Raw genomic sequence first — 11,272 nt, 5'->3', positions numbered from 1 at the left:
CATACTTGAGAAATGGGGTCGTGAAAACTCAGGCTGAAGTTAGATGGTTAGACAGCTTCAGTGACTTCTTGTGTAAATTGAGACTTAGCCTCTGCTGAGCAGTGAAACTTCATCTCATGACTAAGAGAAAGAGGCTAGACTTTGGGGCTGAAGTCAGAAATTTGCATCAGGATGGGGTATGGAGATTAGAGGAGGAATTGGGGAATCTAGTGCTGGTGGCAAAAATTGGGATTCATCTGCTGGAAGCAGAAGTCCCTACTTGCTTTCTGAGAGGAGCAGTGAAGACTCAGACTCTGGAGGAAGAGGTTAGAACTTAGTCTTTGAAGTGAGACGTGGGGGGCTGGTGAGATGGCTCAGTGGTCTAAAGCACCTACTTAGAACGAGCTAAGCCAAGCAAAGCACAGGGACCGCGGTTCAATCCCCCAGCACCACATGCCAGACAGCCCTGCCCCCTGGTGAGCTGAGCTGGCCACACACACACACACACAAAAATAAATAAATAAAATAAATAAATAAATAAATTTTAAAAAAATGAAGTGAGACGTGGGTTGTGGGTTCTGGAACTAATAGTGCAAAGTTAGCCTCTGATGGTGGAACTGGGAAAGCAATCATTGGCAGCCTATGTTGGAAGTTGATATTGGTCAGGGGAAAGGCAGGACTTGGCAGTCTAGTATGAGGAGTCTGGTGTTAATGCCTGGCCTGAGGACCTTGGACTCAGTGTCTGATGCAGGAAGGGCAATGTCCAGAACAATAAGGAGTGTGAGATTTTACTCTACTTGTAAGCTGAAAAGCTTTCCTGTTTCATGAGTGCATGTGGAAGACATGTGACTTCTTTGTCAGAGATGAAGGACTTCACTATTCACAGGGAAAGTAATGGCCAGAGCATCAGCATAATGTTTGTGCTAGTTTTCGATGCTCCAGGACCTCAAGGGGATGATGCAGGGGGGCCTGGATGCAGATCTGTCCACATAGTGAGGGAAACACGGAGTGTGTGTGCTTTTCTAATGCATATTACAAGTCTGATTGTCATCTGGAAGATGTCAGCTCATTTCTCAAGGGAGCTGGCCAAGAAGTTGCCAGTGAAAAGTGTTCAGGGCCTTGCATTCTTGGCATACCTACCAAGATTGTGCAGGGATTCTCCAAGACCCTGGAAGATTGTCTTTTGGAAAGTCAGGTGGACCAGATGACCTGCTTTGTGTGTTTGTCTAAATGTTCTTACTTGATGACCTTAGGGCTGAGTTTGTGGGTTGACCAGATGTCTTGATTCACTGTCAACTAGATGACCTTTTAAGAAGTATAATTGACTAGGTAGTCACTTAAGTGACTGACAGAGAAGACTCACAGAGTGTAGGGGACTTCATATTTGGCAAAGGGAAAACTTCTACTGCTGGAGAAAGGGGCCTGAGCTCATGTTCCAGTAGACTGGGTTCTCAGATCTAGGGGTGGAGAGGACATTGTAGCTACACTGGAGGTTTTTCTTTGATATTTGGTCAGGTTTGCTTTTCAGAACCTTCCATCACAGCTCTCTGAGATCCTCAGCCAGTCCACTACTCTCCTACCTACTTGCACTGGGAACAGGCAGGAAATGACTAGGTTAAGAGGCCAGCCAGATACTGGTGCCCCATTTTAGGCTTCAGGTCATGACTAGTCTCCTGAGGTTCCTCAATAAAGGACTTTATGCTCCACTTTTGAGCCTTTGGAGACTCCTTCTGTCAGCCCTGTTGCTCTTTGCCCTTCCTTATAGAGAAATAGGGATAGGAAGGAACCAAGTAGAGATCTGACAACTTGTAGAGTGCAGTGAGTGTTGGGGATGAGGAGGAGGCTCCCCTGGGACTTCAGACCCACCATGTTCCCTGAGAGTCCCCGTTAAAAGGTCTTTGAGGTTGGCTTTAAGCACAGACATTTATAAACAATTTTATGGAGTTGTTTATAACTTGATAACTTTTCCTGGCTTCTGACCTGCTCATGAGACATGGATTGAGTTCTGATTAACATCCAAGCTGAGAACAGAGATAATGCCAGACCTCTGTTCAAGTCCCAGACTGGTCCCTGTGTAGCACATGTGGGACAGACCTGAATAACACTGTCTGTGAAAACGAAATTGACTTGGAAATCACATTCATAGAAGGCAGAATGGAACTTGTGGCCTGAACCTAACCATGCAGATTGCTTGCTGAAACAAATACACCACATTTTTTCAACAGGATTTAAATATGATCCAGAGTCTCATAACATAATTATTCACAATACTATTTACAGGATACAGTCCAAAATTACTGTACAGGGGCAGGGGAGATGGCTCAGTGGAATAAGCGCTTCTCTGGCAAGTGCAAGGGTCTGAGTTCAATCCCTGGTTCCACCAAAAAAACCAACCAACCAACCAAACAAACAAAAAAAAAACCAAACCAAAATTACTGTACAGAAGGGCCAGCAACGTAGCTCATCAGACTAAGCACCTGCTTAGGCAAGTACAGGGACCAGAGTTTAATCCCTGGCAACACAGGCTGTGCCTGCGCCAACCCCGGGTACACTGAGCCGACCATGGAGACCAGGCATGGTGGCACATGCCTGTAATCCCAATGCTGGGGATGCTGGAAACAGGAGGAACACTACAAGTCCAAGTTGCGTAGTGAGACCTTGTGCCAAATACATAAAAATTACAGTACAGAGAACAATGAAATGTTTAATTTAAATAGGAAAAGATAACCAAACTTGGGCCAACAATGAGATTTCAGAATAGAGGAAAAATCCAGTTTTGGAGACAGAGTAATAAAAATTATTCAGTAAGAACAGAGAAAAAAGATTTAAAAAACTGAACAACCTCAGGAACCTGTGCTATATCCAATACTCAAATTATCAGGAAGAGATGAGTATAGGACAGAAAAAAATATTTGAAGAAACCAGGACTCCAAACTTTCCAAATTAGATAAAGATCTACAGATTCAAGAAACTAAGCAGCCAGGAGTGGTAGGGAACACCTTTATTTTATTTATTTATTTTTTGGTGGAATCGGGGATTGAACTCAGGCCCTTATGCTTGCCAGGGAAGCGCTTATTCTACTGAGTCATTTCCCCGGCCCAGGAACACCTTTAATCCAATCACGTGGAAAGTGAGGCAGGAGTATCTCGAGTTTGAGCCCAGCCTGTGCAATTAGTGAGACCCTGTCTCAAAATAAAAGAAGATCTAGGGATATAGCTCAGTGTGCTATCACCCTAGGTCCAGTCCCCAGTCACCCCAGTCACACATACTCACTCACTGCAAATATAACAATACGGACAGTTAAAAAAAAAAGAAAATGGAGTGCTAGGGATGTCACTCAATGGTAGAGTACTTGCCTAGCATGCATGAGGATCTCGACGTCTTTCCCCAGCATCTCAGAAAAGTAATAAGAAAATCTCTCAGAGGGCTTGGGATATAGCTCAGTGGCATAAGCGTCTGCTTGGCAAGCACAAGGTCCTGAGTTTGATCCCCAGTACCGCAAAACAAACCTCAAGGGCTGGCCAAATAGCTCAGCGGATTAAAGCACCTGCAAGCAGGCACAGGCACTGAGGGTTTGATCCCTGGCCCTGCCCCCAGGGTGCACTGAGACTGTAATTGAGACTGGGTGTGGTGGCACACACCTGTAATCCCAGCTCTTGGGAGGCTGTATACAGGTGGATGACTACGAGTCCGATCTAGTAGTGGGACCCTGAACACCCTGTAGACCTTTCCCTAAAATACAAAAAAGAAGAAAACTCAGCAAACTAGAAGTCATTATAAGGTTGGCAGTCTTAGCCACTAGGGCAACACATAAAGAAATGAAAACATGCAGATTGGAAAGAAAGAAACAAACTCTCTACTCACAGTTAATACAATTATATATTAAAAGAATCTCAAAGAAGCTACATAATTTTTTTTTTTTTTTGGCGGAACTGGGGATTGAACTCAGGCCCTTGTACTTGCCAGGCAAGCACTTATTCTACTGAGTCATCTCCCTAGCCTCCATAAATAATATTAGAATAAATGAGTTTAACAAAGTTAATAGATAAAGGAATGATTTTTTTTTGGTACCAGGGATTGAACTCAGGGCTTAATGCTTGACAGGCAGGTGTTTATGCTGCTGAGCTACCTCCCTAGCAAAGTCAATAGATACAGATGCCAGTCATACTTCTAGTGATAAATAATTATCAATTAGAAAAAGTTTAAAAATTATAATAGCTCTAAAAACAATTTTTGGATATAAATATAACAACCCATGTACAAGATCTGTGTGCTCAAATCTATAAAATGCTCTTGAGAGAAATAGCAGACTTAGATAATAGGAGAGACATGCTAAGTTGGATTAGAAGACTCAAAATAGTAAATTCTTTCAAATTGTTCCACAGATTTAAAGAAATTTCAATTAAAAGTGTTACTTTGTTGTAGATATAATTAAGCTGCTTCTAAAATTTATAATGTGAAAAAAAATAAAATTTATAATACGAACCAGGAGAGGTGACACACACCTGTGATTCTAGTACTCAGGGATGTTAAGACAAGAAGATTGCAAGTATGAGCCCAGCTTGGGCAACTTAGTGAGATCCTATTGTTAAGACAAAATAAAAAAGTCTGGAGATGTATTTCAGAGTGAAGACTCTGAGCTAGGGTCAAATGTCAGTACAATGCTGAAAACATAAGTATTTTTAAATAAAAAGTATTTTTTAAAAAATGTTTTGGCTAAATAAGTACAGAAAAAAATTGTAGTGGGGCTAATTTTGTAGTACAATGGTATTTTAACGTTACAAGGCACTGGGTTTAATACCCAGCACCAAAAAATAAAATAAAATAATAAAACAAAACAAATAAAATACAACTGAAGACCAAAAGAATAGTTAAATAATTCTGAGAAAGAACACAATAAATTACACTGCCCCATTCTGAGGCTATTTTATAGTAACAGAAAGCAGAACAGGCATTCAGCATGGCCAAAGGAAAGGATTACAGCGGGACATAAGGAATTATTTATTTATTAATTATTGAGAAATAAATATGAATGAGACAGTCTCACAGCTGATTAATAGTACAGTTTTGATAATCAGTACATTGTACATTGCTATCTTCTTAGTGGTTATTGATAGCACAAGAAGCAGACAGGATATCCTGTCCAAACACTGTTACTATACCTCTTTCTTCTCATTGAATTAAACAAAAGTAGCTGTAAACCTATCCTAACTATTTTGTATATATAAATACAAAATAATCTTTCCTTTGTATCTTTTTTTTTGTCCTGTCAGAGGTGGATATTCTATTGGCATCTAAATACTATAGGTGTTTGAATTCAGCTAAACAATCTAACACTGTCTAGCAGTCTATAATATTAGTGGGTTATCCTCAGAAGTTATTGACTTGGGCCTTTTACAGCTCATCGTATTAATATGGCTTTACTTTATTTTTTTTTTATCCCAATGCCATACTCTTTATTTTTTTTTATTTTTTTCCAAAGTTTTATTGATAAACAGCAATGAGACAGTTTCAAATCAAATCGGAAGTACAGTTTCAACACATAATACACTGCATATATTCTTCTTAGTGGTTAATTGCTGTACAAGATGCGGACTTGTGATCCTATTTACAAACACCATTAGAACAAATCATTCTATTCATTAAGAGAATGCAACTATATATCTATCCTAACCTCTTTGAATACACAGATACAAAATGGACATTCATTGGTATACCCCATTTTTTCTAAGTTCTGTTATTGAATATTATAGGTGTGTAAACTCAGCAAAATATTCTAAGAGTCCAGTAGCCCATAATAGCATTGGGTCTTCTGTTTAACTGGCAATGTCAGAAATTATTATTATTTTTTTAAAATTATTTATTTATTTATTTATGTGTATGTGTGTGTGTGTGTGTGTGTGGCCAGCTCAGCCCACCAGGGGGTGGGGCTGGCTGGCATGTGGTGCTGGGGGATTGAACCGCGGTCCCTGTGCTTTGCCAAGCTTGTTCCAAGTAGGTGCCTTGGACCACTGAGCCATCTCACCAGCCCAATGTCAGAAATTATTGACCTGAGTCCCCCACAGCTCAACTTAACAGCATGGCTTTATTTCTTATATTTTGACTTCATATTTTTCTACTGGATGGTTAAGACATGGCTTTACTTTATATACCTCGTTTTTATACTTTTCTGCTGGATGGCTAAGACCAAGATATAGCAAGACCTATGTAAGAAGAAATGTAACTTTTGTATCTGATAAGGTCAGCCAAGTACTCTCAGGTTTTATCCTGTAGCCCTGTACTACCTTTTGTACATCCTTTTGTCAGTGTCAGAAATGAGGATATAAGGAAGGTTTTGTGGGTACTTTTTATGGTTTGTATCTAGAAGTCCCCCCAAAGCCTCCTGTGGTCTTAAGTGGGGCTTTTCTGAGGTGGCTGGACCTAAGGTATGTGCTGCTGGGATTAAGCCTGCCCCACCCTGGGGCAGATAGTCTGGTTTGTATTTTTTTTTTGTGGTCGGCTCAGTGTACCCTGGGACGAGGCTGTATAGCATGTGGTGCTGGGGATTGAACTGTGGTCCCTACGCTTGCCTAAACTTGCGTAAGCAGGAGCTTTAGACTGCTGAGAGATAGCCTGGTTTGGTTGCTGCTGCTGCTACTTCTTTGTTTTGTTCTCTTCTGCCTGCCCACTTTACCATGGACTGTTTCTGTTCTGTGATGCCCCTCGTCCATGCCACCTGCTTTGGAGCCAGAGATGATGGTCTGAAATCTCTACAACTGTGAGCTAAATAAATCTTTCCTCCTTTAACTTTGAGTACTGGGTATTTTGTTTTAGCAACGAAAGAAGTAACTAGGACAGTAATACATTCATTATCTTATTTGTCATTCTGGTGCCATTAATGTAATTATATTAGATAAATCTGTCAAGTTGGATACTTTAAATATGTACGAACTAATTATAACTTCAAAACTACTTTAAAATAAAAAATCTTTCCAAAGCGATCTATTACTTTTATAACCAGTAGGGGGCAGTTGGAACCATGGATTTTACCAGAGTATTTGCATCTTCTCCCCCAGTATTTTAGTTTGTAAAACAACATAGGAATAACAGGTAAAAGAATAATAAGAACAACAAAGAGAGTAATGACAAGATATATTAGCATCATGGTATATTTTATGAGATTAAAGTGAAAACAAAGGGGAACATACTTGTAATAATTCACTAAGTACCTAGTGATTAGGTTTTTTTTTTTTTTTTAAGCTTTAGGTATCTATTTTTTTTTTTTAGGTATCTATTAAGTATGGAATGCAGAATAAAGAACAGATATTGTCCTCTTCCAAGCCCTCTGAGCAATGTTCAAAGGATCAAGGGCTGGGAGACAGATGAACAATGCTTTGCCCTTCTGCAGACCTTTTTGTTATTTTGGGACAAGGTCAGGCTTTACAGTTCAAGCTGGTCTTGAACTCACAATGTAGCCCAGGCTGGCCTTGAACTCACCAAAATCCTCCTGCCTCCACCTCCTGAGTGCTGGGATTACAGGCGTGTGTAACTACAGTTGGCTTTACAGACCTTTTTACAGATGGCCTTATGTATATTATCAAAACCACCTGCCATCCTCTTAAAAATGTTCTTTGAAAAATATAAATTAATGAGGTTGGGTTGTAGCTCTGTGGTAGAGCTTATGCTTAGCATGTGGTAGACCCTGGTTCAATCTCTAGCACCCCTAAAATTATACGTTAAAAGTAAACCAGTTTTTTTCTAATTAGATTGAATTTTTTAGGCTCCAGAATTCTCCAGTTGTCTTCAAAGCCTCCTGCAGCAGGAAAGAAGACCTGTTCTTCAGCCTGCATAGGCATAGGGGGCGAGGCCTTTGACCCCCAGGCCAGTTATCTGTTGAAAGAAAAGAACCTATTACAAAAGATAAGCACAAATACTCTTCAAAAGCACTGTTATGATTCATAAAAATATATTTATCTGCTCTGTTATCTTTCTTTTATTTTCTATCATAAAAAATTACTTAGCTAGGTGTGGTAATGCCTGTAATCCAAGCACTCTGGGAGGCTAAAGCAGGAGGGTTGTAAATGAAAGCCCATCCTAGGCAATTTAGCAACTTGATAAGACTGTAAAAATAAAAAAAAGGGATGAGGAGGAAGCTCACTGTAAAGGCCCTAGGTTCAATCCCTAGTATTAAAAAAAAAAAGAAAGGAAAGGAATTACTCAGTAAGGTATGGCCAGGCATGGTGCTGCACACCTGTAATCCCAGCATTCAGGATGTTGAGGCAAAAGGATTGATTGCTGTATTGCTGAGTTTTTGTTGTATTTTGTGCAAGGTCTCATTACGCAGCTCAGACTCATAGTGATCCTCTGTTTTGAGCCTCCCTAGCATTGGGATTACAGGCGCACACCACCAGGCCTGGACTTGGTTGTCGGCTCAGCATACCTATGGGGCAGGGCCAATGCAGCGTGTGGTGCTAAGGATTGAGCCCTGGCCCCTGTGCTTGCTTAAGAAGGCACTTCATTCTCTGAGCTATCTTGCTGGTCCTTGTATTGCTGAGTTTGAGGCCAGCCTGAACTGCATAGCAAGATCTTGTCTCAAACAAACAAACAAACAAACAAACAAAAAAAAACAAAACCAAAAAAACTTCGACTCGATAAGGTATTTATGGTGTAACCCAATTATTGACACAGACTATAATCCAACTAACAACCATTATGATTTAGATTTTAAAACTTGAATGTATTTCAATTATCTTTCTCCCTTTTAAGAAAGCATTTTCTACATTTATACATTTCAGTTCAAAAGGTCATTGATATATTTTCAATCAGTGTTTGTTCTGTTGCAGAAAAAGTTTGTTAAAAATCTGAAACTAGCTGGATATAGTGGTGTAGTCCTGTAATCCTAGTGCTTGGGAGGCTGAGGGAAGATTCAGGGCTAGCCTGGACTCACTGTCCAGGCTGTCTCAGCCTGTTACACAACCCCAAAGAAAAACCCCTAAAAGTGTTCTTATGACATCAAAACAAAGAAGTGATTTTATAAACATGTTTCCAACACTGAGTTTCCAAGCCTATTATGCTGGGGCCAGGGAGATGGCTCAATAGAATAAGTGCTTGCCTGGCAAGTGCAAGGGTCTGAGTTCAATCCCGGGTTCTGCAAAAAAAAAAAAAAAATCCCTGGTTCAAAAAAAAAAAAAAAAAAAAAAAAAAAAAAGTGTCCTCCAAGTCTATCATGCTAATGTGAAGGATTTCAACAAATACCACTGAAGCACAAAAATATTTTAAAGTACTTTACAAAGTATGCTAAACACATCATTCTGGACTTCAGATAACTGATGGTCTAGAACAGCACAATTTTTTTAGAGCTTTCAGTGGTGCAAACAGCCTGCTGTGGTACCAGTGCCCCATAGGGTCACTACCACCAGTCTAGAATATCTGAATCTAGTGTTGTTAGGTATAGGGCAATGAACTGAATTAGGTTTTGGAGGACTGCAAAGCACCAGTCACTGAGACATTTCACAGAGGTGTGTCTACCTCGTTTCCCCCTCACAGAAAGAGCCACATCACCTTGAAAACTCCGCCAGCTTCGGGCTGCTTCAGAAGACCCTGAGGGTCTATTCCGTCCCGGGCACAGGTCACATACATTTCAGAGTAGTCTTTTCCTCCAAAGCAGCATGAAGTTGTTTTTTCAACAGGCAACTTCACAGTTTGAAGTCTTTTCCCTAGATCACCAAATTTTTAATGTTTACTTCTAGCAATTTCCAGCCTCTGCAATATTTCTGGAGCCTTTGCAGGGAAGCAAGGACATTCTAAAGAAGACTTTCTTTCATGTATTTAGCTTGTCATCCTTGAAAACTATAAATATTGGGGTATATCTTTGGCCTTTATTTCCAAAGTTATCTAACTGAGGCCACTGAGTAGATCCCTCCCTCTTTATTAGTAATAAGGTACCCCTGGTTCCTCCCCGGTCCGGAGTATGTGGTATTTTCTAGACATGTCAGGGAGGGCTCATTTTGCTGTGGGCCTACCTGTCGCAGGATCTAGACGGATCACTCTTCCTCCATTGTAACAGGCCACCCACAGCTTCCCCTCTGCATCAATACACATTCCGTCTGGGATGTGCTCATCTTTCTCCAGCTTGTAAACACTTCTGCGCTTGGCTAAGGTTAAAAAAAAAACCAAGAAGAAAAACACATCAAAATAACAGGCTACTCAGTACTGAGAATGGGACAACAAACTCTTAAACTGATTATAAACACTGATCACTTCTGCTCATCCAGGGCCTGGCATGTGAATAAAGGATTTTGACCACATGTTTTGGGGTAGATTAATTCCCTTTCTTTTTGTTTGGGTACACATGTATCTGCCTAAGCTTTCAGAGGAGGACAAAAAACAAGCAAGCACAATTTTTTTTTGAGCCAGGATGTCGCTTTGTAGTCCAGGTTGGCCTTGAACTTACTATGTAGCTCAGGCTGGTCTCAATTTTACAAGCTCCTCCTGCCTCAACTTCCCAAACACTGGGAGAGAATTCTTAATAAAATGCTAGTAGGAAAAAAAATGCTAGTAGGTAGTTTTCTCTGAGGTTGACCTGGAATGAGGTCCTGCAAGTCCATTTCAGGCACTTAGACCTTTACTGTTATAGTTATTAAAATATCTGCTTTAAGCCCAAGATCTGAAAGGCAACACAGGGCTAGGAATATAGCTCAGCTGCATAAGTGCCTGCCTGGCAAGCTCTATGTCCCAAGTTTGATCCCTGGTACCAAAAACAAAAAAAAATAAAAAAATAAAAGGCTACATAATGATACCACATGAACAGTTCATGCACACAAACCAGGAAGACTTTTCTTCTGCCTGATAAAATGTTCTAGAAGCAAGACTAAAAGCCAGGGCTGGTGAGATGGCTCAGTGGTCTAAAGCACCTACTTAGAACAAGCTTAGCGAAGCACAGAGACCACGGTTCCATCCCCCAGCACCACATGCCAGCCAGCCCCGCCCCCTGGTGGGCTGAGCTGCCCCCCCCATAAATAAATAAATAAACTTAAAAAAAAGACTAAAAGGCAGATGCAGTGGTGCATGCTTGTAATCCCAGCACTTTGGAGGCTGAGGTAGGAGAACTTTGAGTCTGAGGCCCAGTCTGGGCTATTTAGTGAGACCCTAACAAAAGCAACAACAACAAAAAAATCAAAACTAAATATTAGAAGACCTTGCTTCCAAAAAGAGGGGCAGGTATTCTAAAATCAATTGGCTGATTAAAGGGAAAAATCACAATATATAAAAAAAACCAGGGGGCCGGGGAGATGGCTCAGTGGAATAAGCGCTT

The 11,272-nt window shown here is 40.6% G+C and overlaps 1 protein-coding gene across 5 annotated transcripts in view; it reads right to left on the bottom strand.

Annotated features, from left to right (window-relative positions):
• Window positions 1–7,439: 7,439 nt before the first annotated feature.
• The window catches only part of Rgn (regucalcin), a 22,702-nt gene continuing 18,869 nt past the window's right edge, over window positions 7,440–11,272 (bottom strand). For all 5 annotated transcript variants that reach the window (XM_023717879.1, XM_004633491.2, XM_023717878.1 and 2 more), the window contains 3 exons: window positions 9,981–10,112; window positions 9,520–9,674; window positions 7,440–7,848 (listed from right to left, as the gene is read on the bottom strand). In XM_023717879.1, the coding sequence (XP_023573647.1) occupies window positions 7,798–7,848; window positions 9,520–9,674; window positions 9,981–10,112 (338 nt within the window). In that variant the 3' untranslated portion in view covers window positions 7,440–7,797. The remainder of the gene's footprint in view (window positions 7,849–9,519; window positions 9,675–9,980; window positions 10,113–11,272) is intronic.

Source organism: Octodon degus, unplaced genomic scaffold (genome assembly GCF_000260255.1).
Source record: "Octodon degus isolate 3935 unplaced genomic scaffold, OctDeg1.0 scaffold00055, whole genome shotgun sequence".
Classification (NCBI taxonomy): domain Eukaryota; kingdom Metazoa; phylum Chordata; class Mammalia; order Rodentia; family Octodontidae; genus Octodon; species Octodon degus.
The sequence above is the reverse complement of the archived record's forward strand: the minus strand, read 5'-3'. Positions and strand labels throughout refer to the sequence as shown.